This window comes from Centrocercus urophasianus, unplaced genomic scaffold (assembly GCF_019232065.1).
Source record: "Centrocercus urophasianus isolate 14NV4802_14NV808 unplaced genomic scaffold, USGS_Curo_1.0 seq_12, whole genome shotgun sequence".
In the NCBI taxonomy this organism is placed as follows: Eukaryota; Metazoa; Chordata; class Aves; order Galliformes; family Phasianidae; genus Centrocercus; species Centrocercus urophasianus.
Window position 1 is genome coordinate 13,509,493 of NW_024884364.1, and position 16,844 is coordinate 13,526,336.

The window sequence follows — 16,844 nt, forward strand, 5'->3', positions numbered from 1 at the left end:
TTGATTCTGAGAAAAGGACAAGGGCGTTTGCTGTTTGTCTCTCTGCTCGAGTTTCCTTTGAAGTAAATTTTGTACACAGAACCAGATAGTTTGGGCATTTGCATGGTTGGGCCCCAGCTTAAACAACTGAGGACCACTCCACAGAGTGCATTTCCCCTCAGTGGATATACAGCTTCACTGTATTGAAGACCCGGACTGTTCCTGTCATACCTCCTGGTGATAATCCTGAGCACTTCCCCAAGCTCTCTGTGACACTGTTCTGTGAGCAACTGGCAGAAAGGTGGGTAGTTCATAGTGCAGCTGCCTTGTATCGGCACAAGGTCTGCTCCTAGAGCATTTATGACAAAACCATGACAAAATAGTTTTTAAAATAATGACATCAGAACAAACAATAAAATGCCTTTATGGCTAAAGGATGGCAACTACTTAATAGCATCTTAGAAAAGAGCAAAACAAAAGCAAGTTATAGCCAATTTCCAAATTCTCAAACATTGAGGATGTATCACACTCCTAGTTTTCTGCTTAATATCAGAAGTAGCAAGCAAATGTATAGAGGTACATGAAGAAATAAATCTTTTACGTTTCACAGAATTATATAAACAGTGAAGTTAGAAAAGATCTCTAAGATCATCTAGTCCAACCATCCACCTACCATGGATACTGCCCACTAAACCATGTTCCTTAGTATCACATCTAGATGTCTCGAACACCTCCAGGGACAGTGACTTCATCACTTCCCTGAGCAGCCATTCCAGTGCCTGATCACTCTTTCAGAGAAGAAATGTTTCCTAATAGCCAACTTGCACCTCCTCTGGAGCAACTTTATGACCATTCCCTCTCATCCTATCACAGTTACATGGGAAAAGAGGCCGACCCCACCTCACCACAGCCTCCTTTCAGGCAGTTGCAGAGAGCAATAAGGTCTCTCCTGAGCCTTCCTTGCTCTGGATTGAACAATCCCAGCTCCCTCAGCTGCACCTCATAAGACTTGTGCTTCACAGCTTCATTGCACTTCTCTTTCACTTCTTCCACTCCTATTTTCCACCTGTAAAATTCAAAGCCTGAGAACAATTACATTGTTTTAATTCATTATTGCAATTCTGGATTGTCATACACCAAAAAAAAAAAAACCCAGTCAGCCATTCAAGCTTTCATAATACACTAACTGGATGAATGTTATGTTGTTCTGTTCTCAGAAGCTGTGTGTGATGTTTTTCCCTAAGTGATATAATTTGTCATTTTTCAATACATAATCTCTACTATATTTGCACTATTGTACAAGTGCTCTGAAGCACAGGGAAAGATCATCTTGCAAGAGAGTTGGAACTAGATGATCTCTGAGGTCCATTCCAACTTAAGCCATTCTACGATCCTATGATTCCAAGATATGAAATATGGAGAACTGGGATTAATAAGAAAACTTTCCTACCTTACAGGATCATATTTTAGCTTCTGAGTTACCGTCAGTGCCTTCATACCACAGAAAGCCCTAAGTAGCCTGAGGTTTTCCTGCTTACAGAAGCAGAAGCCAGCATCTGCAGCAAATCCACTAACTGTGCTGGAGGGGATGTACTGTAATTATCTATGCACTCTGCACCTATTTGATTTTAATTGAAAGGCCAAGGCTATATTAAAGTTTTCATTGTCAAATTGAGCTTTTCTATTCTTATTATTTTTAGATGTCCGAATGACAAGTAGGTGGAACAGTATGAACTGAAGTTAAATTTAAACGATCACACATGTAGAAGGACTGTAATTATGTCTCTCAGGTGTATAGTATTTGGGTAATCAGTAGATGACTATAGACTGTTTAAGTTCGCCCTTGGACATATCAGTGGTGTTCATAGCATTTCAGTGTATCCAGTTCCTATATTTGCATGCATAACTGACTTCTCCTTAAATCTGCATCACTCCAAAAGCATTGTGCTTTGGTGGTAAGTGTCCTGATTATATGTCCCCATATAACTGTGTCAGAGTAGAGTGGACACAGTGAGGCACCACTCCTTGGCATGTTCTCTCTGCTGAGAACAATTCTTTCACTGCACATTGTTGCAACTGCTGCTTGACAGGAAATATCTGTCCTGCATTTCCTTGGTATACAAAAACACAGTAATACAGACTTAGTCCTCCAGAGGGTCTGTCAAAAAAAAAGAAAAAAAAAAAAAACAAAACAATGACAAATTATCTTGCCTGATAAGTGTATAGAACAGAACTGGCACTCCATTATCACTTGAGAAGGAGGTAGATTCAAGATAAAATATTCATTATTAAGGGCTGAAGCAGAAAGGCTGTGTAATTTTAAGGTGTTAACCAGGCTCATCTCACTCACATGAGACCATCTTGCTATGCCCCACTAAGGTGTCCCTGAATTAATCCAAGTCCTAAGGTAATGAATTAATTCCAGTCTTTTACCTTCAGGTTTTCCTGCAATGTTGTTCTAATTTTCCTGTTAGATCCAATTATTCTTGATTTTGCTCTCCCCCAGCTTGTGGCTGAGTGGCCTGTGACAGTCATCCTGTACAAGTGATAAATCACAATGCTGGAAGGAGTACGAAGGCCTGGAAACAGGTGCCTTGCGCCAGGCTCATGAGAAATAAAATGGGGACTTTGTTGGCTTGAGATGAATTAGAATGAACAGCCAGATACTGTAGGAATCACAGTTCCATCTAGAGCGAATAAAACCTTCAGTTGCTGCTGGCTTACTAATTTCAAACCCTGAGAGAGTCTCTCTGACCTGGGCTGCCAGGGATTTGGATCTGCAATAACAAAGTCTGACCGTCTCTAATGCTAAGGCTTTCTTCCTTCTCAAATTAAGGGAGCTTATCTAACCTCACACTAAGCATGTGCTTAAAGGGAGACGATGACAAAAAATATAAGAAATTTCTGTTTATCTTCAGAAAATAATCAGTAAACCTATTACCACTAGCTAATTATGTATGCACATGTAAATTCCTTTTTATAAGCCTGTGTCAAACAAATTTGGATGAACGTGTTTTCCTTGGCATATCTATGATGGTGGAGCTGGGGTTTTTTTGTTGTTGTTTGTTTTGTTTTGTTGCTCATTTGTATTCTAAGTTGTATGCTTCCCAACAATCCTAATTCTAAAGGATAGGAGCTAATAATACTAGACCTTTAGATTTTGCTCTGGATAATAAGCAACAGAGATATCATAGAATCCCAAAATAATTTGTTTTGGAAGGAACCTTAAAAAACATCTAGTTCCAAATCCCCTATAATGGACAGAGACACCTTCCAGTAGAGTAGGTTGACCCTTCAAAGCACTTCCAGAGAAGGGACTTCCACAGCTTCTCTAGGCAACCTTTTCCAGTGCCTCACCACTCCATAGTAAAGAATTTTTCCTACTATCTAACCTAACCGTACCCTTTTTGGCTTAAAAATGTTACTCCTTGTCCTATCACTATGCTTCGTGATAATGATTCCCTCCCCATCTTTCCTGTAGGTCCCCTTTAAGTCTCGGAAAGATGCTTGGAAAAATGTAAAGCCTATTCAGAGTCTTCTCTTCTTTAGGCTAGATAACCCCAACTTTCTCAGTTTTTCTTCATAGGAGAGATGCTCTAGCCCTCTGATAATCTTCCTGGACCTCCTCTGGACTCTCTCCAACAGATCTATTTTGGGGGCAGCAAGGGTGGATGCGGAAATGCAGGTGAAGTCTCACAAGACTGGAGAAGAGAGGGAAGATCATCTTGTACTTGCAATCTCCACTTCTTTAATGCAGCCTGGGATACAGTCAGCTTTTGGAGCTGCAAGAACACACTGCTCACTCACATAAAGCTTTTCATCCACCCAAGTCCTTCTCTACAGAGCTACTCTCCATCCACTCATCACCTAGCCTGTATTTATATTTGGGATAGCCCTATACCAGGTGCATTACCTTGCTATTGGCCATGTTATGAGGTTTGCATGGGCCCTCCTCTCAAGCCCATCAAGATCCCTCTGGATGGTATCCCTTTCCTCCAGCATGTCAGCCACATCACTCAGCTTAGTACTTGCTGAGGGTGCACTCAATCCCACTGTCCATGTCATAATACTGGCCTCAATACTGGCTGAAGAACATAACCTGTCATTGGTCTCCATATGGGTATCAAGCCATTGTGCACAACTTTTTGAGTGCAACCATCAAGTCAATTCTTTGCCAACTAGTCCACCCATCAAATCCATGTCTTCATTTTATAGTATAGTATATAAAGTATATGCTATACAACTATATAATGTGGGACAGTATCAATTGCTTTGCATAAGTTTAGGTAGATGACAACAGTATCTCTTCCCTTATCCACCAATACTGTAACCCCATTGTCAGGTATGACTTGCTCTATGAAACTATTAAGCAGTATCAAATAAAGAAGGCTAAGTTGTATGAATGCCTATTGAGCATACAATACATAGCAAAAAAAATATGAGTAGGATTTCTTAGTACTATTATCACAACAGTTTGGAAGGTAAGAATCATTACATTAATTTTAAATATGGAAAGAAGTAGAGGAGTCTAGTTTTCCTAGCTCCAAGTCTGTGGTTTATGAGAATGTGTTTAGTTTAATTTGTGCAAAGATAATTCATGTAAGATAGCTACAACCCAGACAAAGAAGAAAAACTGAGGAGGTGATGAATATCTAAAAAATACATGTAATTCTTTAAAATGATGGAGAAAAGTTGAGAAGGGATTTTTTAGTTCAGAGTGATCACCTGCTTTTGGAATTGCAGTATAGACTTTTTTAAATCACAGTAAGCCTTAACATTTTCAAAGGTAACAGGGATAGAAAAGCATTCATTTAGGTTGTTATGAATCTTTAGATTTCCTACATATATTGATACTTGAACATCTGTGAAAATGTACATGCTGCATAGTCCTTTGGGAAGAATTGTTTTTATGTTTAAACACTTCTGTATATAAAACGTACTTACTAGAACTTGTTTCCTATTCTTGCTCCTGAATTACTCATGAAATAAGTCATCAGTCCTCCTTTAAACAAAGATTGACATTTTTATGACAAATTGTGGAGCGGAATAGCAAAATTGTAGTCTGCTAGTGACAGTTTATTTCTTTTTTAGCTACATTTTAACACTCTCCTTGTTTTACTCTTGTTTATGGAAATGCTGCATGTGTCTGTAGATTTGTAGTGAATTATAGTTAAGACTTAGCAAAGAAAATGTAATTCCTTATAATAGAGTACAGGGTCAGTGTACTTTTCACTAAAAACAATTGATACATAAACATTGATATAATAATCTTTCTTACCCATCATTAAAACTGTCCCAAAATGCTTGGAGACTAATTAGCATCAGTTAGTGTAAATTATTTTCTCCAACTGTATGAATTGTAATAATTGTATACATTTCTTTTAAATGTTAAAGACCTTCTATCAAACATGATATTTGCCTTCATTGCATAAAGTTCTTATGTTCTAGCCACGAACACATTTTTCCATGTGACATCTGAAAATTATTTCTCTAAGAATCAGCAAGGAGGGTTCACATTTTAACACAAAATTGTAAAAAGTGAGCCTGAAACCATCCATGGAAATTCAAATGTTGAGAGAGTAGAATTCTGAGTACTCCAAAGTGACACTTTGATGTTTTGCATAACCAACCATTATGCCAACGTAAGTAAAAGAGCATCACTGTTCCTTTCCAACCAAGCACCAGTGTTGATATTTTCCTGTATGACCTACTGCTTGTGCAGCCTTTCTGCTGTGCTCTGAGTCTGCTGAGATTTGCAGATGATTTCTAAGCCAGTGGGATGAGTGGCTTGGGAAACTGTTTCTATTTGTGATGGTGAAGTTTTATTCCTTTAAAATTAGGATCATAGAATCATAGGATGGCTTTGGTTGGAAGGGATCTTAATGATCATCTACTTCCAAGCCTCTTGGCTGCGGGCAGGCTTGCCCACTAGATCAGGTTGATTTTCTCCATAGTACTCGCGTTCCTTATAGGGTAAGATGTGGGAACAGAGGAAAACAAAGTCATCTACTAGTACATAAAGAAAAAAGGCTGAAAAAGTTGAATAGAGATCTTTATCACCTCTGAATCATAAAGGGCAAATGAATTTGTTGTTTAAGTACCATAATATGAGAGAGCTTTACTCATTTCTTAGCTGTGCTTTGGGCTCACTGAGGGATTCAGGACCTTTGTAAAATGCACGTAGTGTTGTTTCTCAATAGAGTATGAGGAAAACAAAATCATTTTTACACTCTCAGTGCAGCAGCACTGGGAATTACAAATAACATATAACGAATAGAAAATAGAATGTACTTTTCTTGACTAAAGCACATTTTATTATAGATTTTGAGGTCTGAAACAGAGAGACATCAGGATCTGCAATCTGGCTTCTGTAATGAAAGAGTGGTTTGAAATGCCCGTATGTAATTACTGTGTCCTATTTGCTGGTCCACCAGTAATGTGGAAATTCAGTCTTTACCTAATTGTAAGGGTTATGTATGAAATTAAGGTTTGCTTTTTGGCTAAGGTAAAGATAAGGAGTCTTTTGAATAGGATGAGATCCATACAGATCTCTATGCCAGATTAGATCCCATCTCCGACCTTTACCAAGCTTCTAAGAAATATTTGGTGACATTTTATAGTTCTGAATTGCAGGCTGAGTAAACTGTTGACCTCTGTTGACTACATTTAAGCTAATTTGTGCAGAAATCGCAGACACTTAGGTGCCCAAATGAGCTGTTTTTAGGTTTCTAATGAACACTTAATGTCCACATTTCTACTGCTAAGTAAGCTGGTTAAACGAAAGCTGATGAGTTTATGTCTGCCTTGAGTGCAGGTACACAGATATTATTTTTATGCTTTAATTCTTGCTGGTTATTCAGTGGGAATAATAGCACCCCCTTCCCACACAGGTGATTGTGAAGCTAGGTATATGAGCAGACTGCAGTGTAATGGGGGTTTCAGACGTGTGTTAAATGGTTACAGTCTAGGGTGAAATATTAAGAAAATATCCCTGGAACTGGAAACAGTTTGGAACTGTCAGTTTGTTGTAGTCAAATATTGTATTCAGTCCAGACCTACCTTAAATAGGAAATTTTGCACTGCTGTCATGTAGAGTTTCTTTTCTCACATGTGATCCACGAATCAGAGTCTGAAAGTCCTCTGACATAGCTGGCACTATTAGAAACTGACTCTTCTCTCTAATTTTCATATTGCAGAAACTCACCCTGAGGCTTCTTGTGTGAATTTTACTAATCCGACCTATGGCACCAAATGGTGACCGTAATCAGAGAGAGTGGTTCCCAGAATTACGATATTAATTATAACAACAGCTTTCATTCTTTTCATGTTTAAATCATTTAAAGATGGCTTGCTTCTCTTGTGACTGTAAAAGAATGTTTAAAACCACTTCCCCAGATATTTTTGCTCTCTCCTTTCTGCACAAACAACCCCATCCAAATCTTTATCTGTGTCTGTCTTCTGGCTTGGTGAGGGCAATCTGTGTGTAGTACCTTCTGCAGGTGGAGGCTTGGGTTAGTGAAACACAGCAAATTTGGGGCCCCTTGATTTTCTTAACTGTCCTAGAAAACATGGGGTCTTTTCTGCAGGTTTCATGCTAAAAGGGAGTTCACTTGAAATGTCACATTGGAAGCCAAATCCAGATCATTTTGCACAGATAAAATGTTAATCTTAGAGATTACTTTAAAGCAATCAATCATAAAAAATAAAATAAAATGAAATTCTATTCATTGCGGTAGAGCCATTTTTCTTGTTGTTGTTTACTTCTACTGTTAGGGGGGCAAGATTCCCATCCGATGGACATCACCAGAAGCCATAGCATACCGGAAGTTCACATCAGCCAGTGATGCGTGGAGTTATGGGATTGTGCTCTGGGAGGTGATGTCTTATGGAGAGAGGCCGTACTGGGAGATGTCCAACCAGGATGTAAGTATGCTGTTATCTGAGTTCTGTTCTCAAACAGAGGATCAGAATGCGAAAGTAAGTGAAGCATAATGAAACCAGGTGGCTCTGAGTTTTTGACGTTGACATTGAAGAAGATGTAGAAGTGAAAATTTCTCCATCTCTCAGGAATAAGTTCTGATGAGCTTAACAAAAGGCTTATATATTTTTAGTTGGGTATTTTGGACTTCTGAAGGAGCATACTAGAGAATCTTATCACTCTGTTGATTTTCTTTAGGATGATCAAACAGTTTCACTACAGTGGTATCACTGTCTTTTATATTCCTTGACTTATTATTAGAAAACTCTCCTGAATTTCTGTTGATGCTCTTTGGTTCCACTTCTATAATACTGCATAGAAGCTTTCAGTAAATGTCAAATATGCAGAACAAGTTGCTCTTGAAGCTTGTGAAAAATAGAAATACAGTATTTCTACTAAAAGTGTAGTGAAACCAAAATATTTCTGGAAGTAATTAAAGGATAAAGTAGAGTAGTAGAGTGATTTTATTAGAAGACTTCAAATGCAGTCTTCTTTGCAGCACCAGTAAACTATCCAAGTCTGTAATCCAAATGATTAATGCATCTCTCCCAGTATTTCTTAAGAAGAAGAATAGTATTTCCCAAGCAAGATTGTTGATATATTTTGTGTGTGTGTGTGTGTGTGTGTGTGATTCTTTATTGTTTTTGCCATAAAAATCCTAGTTTTATTCCATGGGAGATATGAACCAAATCTTCTGATATACAATCACTAATGCACATAGATTTTCCCAAAGGATTATATTTTTAGTGCTAGACTCAAGAATGTCAGTAACATAGCTGGAGACATACTTTGCTAATGCTACTTCATACTAAATAAGACAAAAAAAGAAAAACCAGAACAAAAGTTTTCCTTTCAAATTAGTGGAATACAAGTCTGCAGCAAGCTATGTATATCTTTTAATTAGTCATGAAGACTTCAATTGTTGGTGAAGTTTAATTAATTGTGTTACATAGGCTGATATACTAGTGGGATGCCTTTCTGTAATAACTGTTCACAGTAAAATGAGAAACAGAAATATTAACCTATATCTTTATATTGGCTGCTTTAATTATGGACTTTTTTATTATCCCTGCTCTAACTCAGATTTTTCATGTTTTTTTACTAACTGATTCGGTAAAAAGAAAGAAAAAAAAACAACTGAGAGGATAACAAAATATTCCTTTACTGTTTTCTACTTACAATGTGTTGGTTTTTTGACTTATATATAGTAGGACTGATCAATAGGCATCATACATTGTGAAAAGTTTATATTAGAAAGTGTTAATATTGGGCTAAATTTTATTCTGTCATGTGGTGGTTTTGATTTCATTGGCCTTGAATCTAAATAACTTATAAAAGAGCTTGAATTTAAACAACTGATAAAAGATTCATAGAAGAAGCATTGAGTTACCTTGTGGAAAGTTTTTAAAGTATTTTCTGGCTCTATGAGATCAGTTACAGACTCATTTCTCAACATGACCTTCTACCTACCAGTGCAGTCTCCTGTGACAAGGTTGGTTGGTCTTCTGCCATATGCAGCATCCACTGGAGAGTATGGGACACACCTGTTTGTAAGGATGGTCAGACAAGTGACATTCAAGACCTTTTGCATTTTAGCATATTTAAGTAGGCAGCTTGCTAAATATATAGCTTTTATTTATGGTTCTAGTTCAATCAAATGTGAGTTGTGGAGATCCTTTTTAGACTCTCACCTTCCTCAAAGTCATATACTGTATCTTAACTCTCCCACAGCCCTTTCTGCATGCCTAATTTACTGCCTGGTTTACTTTGCAGATAAACCAAGAGCATTGCACTGCAAGACAATTAGTGAATAAACACAATTGTTTAAACATTGAATGTCCATGTTAATGTGGTTCACATAAGTGATAAAAACAAATTGATGCAAGTGCCTTCAAGTTCTCAAAAACTTTTATCCTTGTGCAGGTAATTAAGGCTGTTGATGAAGGGTATCGCTTGCCACCTCCTATGGACTGCCCAGCTGCCTTGTATCAGCTGATGCTGGACTGCTGGCAGAAAGACAGAAACAACAGACCCAAGTTTGAGCAGATTGTCAGCATCCTGGATAAGCTGATCCGTAATCCCAGCAGTCTGAAAATAATCACCAATGCAGCAGCAAGGTGACATATTAGATCCTACATTGCATGTGACTAAATGTCTTTGATTTCTTTTTCGTCCATAATTAGAATTTGTTTCATTTCTTTACCTACATCTTCATTTTCTAACCACAAATATTTGCAGTCTTAAAGAGGACAGAGAGCTTTCTGTCTGTTCATTTGGGAGAACTATTTAACATTATCATTGCTGCAATTTTTGTTAACGATGCACTATTATTCAAATTTTGCAAAGCTAGTATAGTATGGTTATGAAACCCACAGTAGGACTGAGCAGAGATTTGTGAGAGAGACAGAGATGAAAGATTTGGTCATTGTGTAATATTGCTTTTTTTCTCATTAAACCTTGGATGTTGCTTTAAATGGTTAGTGTTTCATAGGTCACAGCTAGCCATGTTCCTAAGTATCTTTCAGAATTGGACCCAAGCACATAGCATACACTCTTACAGTGTACTCTGTGCTGACAAGTTACTTTAATCATATCAATAACCTTTTTGCTTTCAGCAGGACTCACAGTCTTAAAGATGCACTTACATTTGCTGTTTGATATATGCCTTACCTAGGAATTATTTCCAACCCATGCAGTGTTACCTAACTGCATTAAAAACTTTCATTTATAATACAGGTTATTGAACACATTCTGGAACATCTCTATGATGAAATAAGAATTATTGAAAGTGAAGAGTGTGTTGACACCTAAGATGGATGTGGTGAAATAAAATCTTTGGTTTAGTAGACTTTAAGTGAATTGGTTTATATAATGCGCAGAACATCATACTTTTGCTTTAGTGATCTGAAGAAATGTGAAATTATTTTTAGCACAAATGCTTATGAAGAATTCTCCATCCACAAAGCAGACTTTCAGGGGGTAATCCATGCTGATTCTTCACACCCAGGTCTCCAAGAACTGTTTCAGGGCAGGAGTACACATTCTGCCATGAGGTGAGCTTTGCAAATGAAGATGGCAAGTCACTCCTCCCAGACCTTTGCTTCTGGCACAGCCCCCTTCTCCCTGCTGCAGTCTAGCAGGAAAGCACAGAAAGAAACAGATAAGGCAGTGCAGCTAGGAGGGCTGCACTAGTGCTGTGGGCCACTAGGCAAGCTGCATGGACCTCACTTTCTTTTTTGTGTATGTGGTGTTGCTCATGTTGCTCATGTGGCTGTCCTGGCCACTGTCTGCTGCCACTCCCAAGGCATCAGCAAGAAAGCAGAGGTGGGAGGAAGAAGAAAACTTGCTAGCGGGCTTTGCTGTTAGAAATACTTGAGAGAAGTCTTCTTGCACAGTAACTACATTTCATGATTTAATTGGTGAGCATCTAACGTACATTAAATCAGCACGCTTACCAGAGTGGTTATTTCTATTACCTGCTGGGTGACTGGTTAGGGAAAAAAAAAAAAAAAAAGCAAGCTTTTTAAAGCATTATCTTCTCCATGAAGCAGATTTATTCTAATCATCCTGCAACCTCATTTGGTAAATGGTTGATGCAAGCATCTGTTTTATACAAATACACTAAAGTGGTCTGCTAGGTTAGAAGAGACCACTTTAGTGTATCTGTATAAAATAGACTTCAAATAGGGAATCATAACTATCATATTTTGGTTTGGGGTTTTGATTGTAGAAAGTGATACCTGTTCTCTGTTTATTGTCCTCCCACTGAGGCAGATGAACCACAGCAGAGTGGAAAACATTGTTAGCTGTCATTTCCAGCTTCCACTTCAGAGCAAGTAGAAGCTGATATCCTCTACTGAAGCCCACATTCAGAGTACTGCAGTGGAGCACTGCATTCTTGCTTTTCCAAGCAGCTGAGCCCCTCTCCTCCTCTGCAGCACCTCACTGCCTGGTGACAGACGCTGTAGTGGGACCCTGCTTCAGGCCCTGGGCCAGCCCAAGCTCCTAGCCTCTGGGAAGCGGCATGGTGCCATTCAGGGTATATGTGACCCATAATCTTTCCATCTAAGTCTGCAGCCTATGATCCGTGCCAATCTCATGTCACTGCCAGCAACTGGGCAGGAACAGGCCTGGCTGCAGGGGACACACAGGGTGAACTAGTTCCCAGGGGATTACATCAGTGCTAATGGCTGCTCTCAATAGTTATTTGAGTCTGTAGTACTCCTACTGCACCTCTCTCCACATCCGCAGTAAGCAATTAATCTAAATTATGGAGGTCCCTCTTCTACCCATGTCTATGCTGCTACTGGTAGAATGGTAGAGCTTTATGCGTAACATATGTTCTTAAGTGTTCAAAATGTATTTGGTCAGGAAAATTGTTTAACCTGATGATGTCTGCTGCAGATGCAAAGCCAGTCTCTTCTTGCATATTTTCAAGTTGGTGCTTAAAGCAGTTACAGTGATGTTGTATCCTATTTGAAAACACATTTCTGGAGGTGCACAGGATATCCCTGCCCTCTAGTATGCTGCTTTTAACTGACTGCACCTGAAGGATGTGCTCAGCTCTGTGTCTGATTCCGTATCCCCAGCACATTTTATAGTAATATCTCATAAGAATACAGGAGAGGAGTCAAAACCTTCACTTCTGTATTCCCTTTCAGTTTTCTATCCCTTCTGGCCACTCCATGGCATCTAATAATTTTTTGGTACCTTGGGGGAAGTTTTTATCCTTATTGATCGTCTCTTTGCAGACCTTGCTACGTGCTTGTGAACCTCGCTTCAACAAAAGCTTTTTGTAGTCTCACTGTAGCAACTGTTTCATGATACCTTTCCTCACGTCATGTTTTATCTCTAATTCACTCGAGAATTCCTTTCCTATTCCTTGGAAAGTACAGACTATAGTTGATTGCTTTCTTGTCCTTTTAATTAGGTGGCCACCTTGAGTTCTTTTAAACAAGGCCTGCACTGGACACATCGGTGTTTTGTGTCCCTCAGCCTGCCTTGAATTATCCAGCTCTGTAAAGAGCCATAGAAGCAGAATGTGGTGCACACAGAGTTGCACAAGTCATGCAGTTTCCTAAGGCATAACCGCATGATATTTGTATTTGATTTATGTCTTGCTGTTTTTTCTTGTTTTCTAAGCATTATGTTCATTTTTATAACAGAGTCTTTAGGTTGTTTGGATACCTTTAGGGTGGAAGTGAGTTCATAGTTCCTCCAGTTTTGATCAGTTTTATTATTTTTTTTCTTGAGCTTATTATTTTTTCAGTCCACTGTGTATTACTTCACATTTGTGAACATTTCATGCAGATACAAAGCAGATGGAAAGTTTTCCAACTTGAATAAAGAGACAGAGTCACTTCACTCACCTGCTAACCAGTTATAAAGCTATCATCTATAAGGGATTGCATTTTTATTTATTTGTGTAGAAAAAAACATAACCCAAGAGTCACACAACTGAAAATATTTTGTATATGCTGCTTTTTGGTGTCTTTATCTGTTTCAATTTTTTTCACTTATTTTATCTGGTTTGTTTCAGAAAGAACACTTCTCCTATATTTACATATTTATAATGGCTGAAGGGTTGCAGTGTAACTGTATGTGAACCTCACCACAACCATTTGAAAAAGATATTTAAAACATGATGTTTAATTAGAAATATATTTAAAGAATTTCTGTGCCCAAAATGAATTATGTTGTTGAAAGACTGTGTGACATTTAGGCGTAAGTGTTGTGATACAGGGTTAAGACAGCCCATGTACTGTGGCAGTCTTCCTCTAGCTGCAACAGTGAACGTGGTGCTGAGTACCCTCACATCTGTGATGCAGGTACAGCTGAAGTCACTTAGTCTTTAGGAGCCTGATAAAAGAGGAATAACCAAGTTAGTACATGGCCCTGCCAAGAAATCATTTGGGAAAAAAAAATTGAAAATGATTTTCAGAAATTCTGAATTTCTATCAGATCTGTGCTTTCTTTTAAAACTGGGAAGGAATCCATGGAAACATATAATTAATTTGCTTCTGTATATTTAGGACAGGAGGAAATAAATAATTTTACAAACACTGGGAGGAAAAGCCCTGAGAAATCAGGATATTTACTAAGCACTCTGTAGACATTTTATGTGTGTTTTAGTGTTATAATAGCTGTATTTAAGAGCAAGAATGGCAAGGGTTTGCATCATATTAAGTGCAGAAAATGGAGAATTGATGGTCTTCTAAAAAGTATAATTATTTTGTGAAATGCTGCTGCCAGTTTAGCAGCTGATATTTTTTTGTTGTTGTTTTCATGAGATTTTCACTAAAAACATGTGACTTATTTAGCTTTGTGACTTATTTAGCTTTGTGCATTTGGAGGAGTTCATATCTAGCTCAAACATTTACTACAGAAAGTAATTATCATTTCTTACTACTTAGAATCTGGTGAATTTTGTCCACTGAAATGCCAGCAGTATGATTTGAAATATATTCATGAAACTGTTTTCCAATTTGGAAATGCTGCTATCAGATGGCTTGCAGAAGCAATTGGTCCTCACTTCATTCTGAAAAATGTCAAAACATCATCTATTTCAGGTCCTATTCCTATCTATCAGAAAATTTAAAGTACCTTCTGCACCAGAGGATTAATCAGCAAATTTGCCCCAGATCTTTGAAGAAAAAGGTGTTACTTAAATGAAAAGGACAAAGATAGTTCAGCAGAGCCATCAAGCTTCAGTAAAGCTATCTAATTTCATCAGCAGAGACAGGATGTAAAGCTGACTCGAACTTTGCAGACTCCTCTCTCTGCCTCCCAAGCACTGCTTGTGGCATCAGCCAACCTCACTAACTTCCTGTCAGTCTCTGGGTTTCAGAGACTTTCAAAGGATTCAAAGTCTGAATCTTTGTTCTTGCGCATGGAGTCTTCTGAAGCAAAGTTTTATTTTGTAAATCCAAATGCATTAATCCATTAGTATGCTCCAGATACCATATTAAATGTTACATATTAAATAAAGTCTGCCTTTAATTTGCAGCTTATTAAAGAATATCAAAATAGACATATAATGTGGAAAGCTGAGTCTAAAATACGGATAAGAAAGCAGACTTTTAAAGAAATCACACCACTCTCAAAATAAAAAAGATGTTTACATTATATTTATTATAATTTCAAACTGAAGACCATTATCTGTGTTACTGTGCAACTTTTTCATAGGTAGAACTTGAAATTTCCACAATACAGAACTCAATCCAGAGGTACTTCATAAAGGTTGGTTATTCTTGCTTTAAAATAATAATACACAACTAGAAATTATTCTTTGTATTTGAAAGCCTTTAAAATATAATTGGAGGCTCTGGAAATGTGTACATTATAATACATGTAGGGCCTTGGCCGTAGAACTGCGTTGCCTTGATTGAGAACAGGAAGAAACTAGCCATTGCTCGGGGGCACAGAAGCATACTACTACATATTCTATACTATTATACAGACTTCACATCCTACTTTAATTTCCAGGTTTCAATTCTGTGATGAGGGGAAGTTTTCATCTATACACAAAGTTTATATTTTTCAGTATTCCATAAATGCTCTGTAACTGCTTAGAAAAAGAATAATAATAATAAGCAACCAACAATAAATGCACTATTTCTGTTTGCACTTCAGCCTAGTAGGCAGGTTTGCTTTCATGTATGGTACACATTAGGAGTTCTGTATTTAAAATATGAGTTCTGCTATTACTGTTGTATCTCAGGCTAAAAAGAAAAATACAAGAAAGCTTGCTATTTTCAGAAAAAGCATAGTTGAAATTCTTTTAATATAGTCCAGTAAACGTAAGGGGTCAGGGACAGCTGGTCATCCTGATGAAAACCCAAAATTGTTGGAAAATGTGCACGAATGATTCCTCATCTATACTTTCGTGTGTTAACAAGTTGTTTACGGCCTTACCCTGATTTTCTTGAATTTGAGGTCTTGCTTGAGTTATTAACTGGAGTAATTTCCTTGGGCAGTTTTTGGCCTACTTGTTATTTGTGAGTAGTTGATTGCAAGATCGTCTTTGTTGGCCCTCGTTGAGTTCTTGCTGAGACAAAGTGTAATGTTTGCTCTCAGTCAACCGGAGCCATTATTTGCAGTTAAAAATTTCAAGTTTATTTTTCACAAAGCTCAGTTCCACTTGAAATCTGATGATTCTGTGGAAAGTCTCTACTAGCTTGACAGGTTCTTTGCAAAAATTGAACTCCGTTGGAACGGCAAGCAGGTCAAAACAAAAATTTAGTCAATTTGCATTGGCTGAACTTTTTGTTTAAAAGTTCCCTTTTCTGCCATTCTGTTCAGATGGTTTCAATGCTTGAAATGTATCTCTGACCTGCTGCAGTAATGGCAGCTTGCTTCTTCCCTTTAGGAATGTTCAGGCTGAAGGAAGGAGCTGTGGGTTTTGCTTGGACCATTTCAGAGAGGGTTTAGCCTCTGTGCTTGCCCAGGTGTAATCAACAGGGGTCTGGCCAAATGCTGTATAACAGCATTCAGCCCACACATGAATTTTTAGCTCCACTCGAAAGACAGCAGCAATATAAGCTGTGACCTAAAAATGAGGCTGTCTGCTCTAAAAGAATCCAAACAGTGTAACCCCAGTGTGCTAGCTCTCTTTCAAGTGACTGTTAAACAGCAAACACAGACTTTATGGATGTGGGAAACTTCACAGATCACACAGAAATGCAACAGATTCTGGTAAACAGTTCTTGCTGATGTCTAATCACAATTCGGGTTGTGTGTGGAATTCAGGCATTAAAATGAAGACACTTTCAGGAACTTCAGTGAATTAGCATGCTAGAGAAAGAGAAACTATTTTCACCTGACTTTTTTTTCCGGTAGTCATTAATATCATGCCTGAGGTAGATATAAATGAACCACTGTTCCTTCA

The 16,844-nt window shown here is 38.0% G+C and overlaps 1 protein-coding gene across 1 annotated transcript in view; it reads left to right on the forward strand.

Moving 5' to 3' along the window:
* EPHA3 (EPH receptor A3) overlaps positions 1-16,844 on the forward strand; it is a 205,397-nt gene that overhangs the window by 176,818 nt on the left and 11,735 nt on the right. The window contains exons 13-14 of the mRNA XM_042810528.1: positions 7,753-7,902; positions 9,881-10,074. Coding sequence (XP_042666462.1) covers positions 7,753-7,902; positions 9,881-10,074 — 344 coding nt within the window. The remainder of the gene's footprint in view (positions 1-7,752; positions 7,903-9,880; positions 10,075-16,844) is intronic.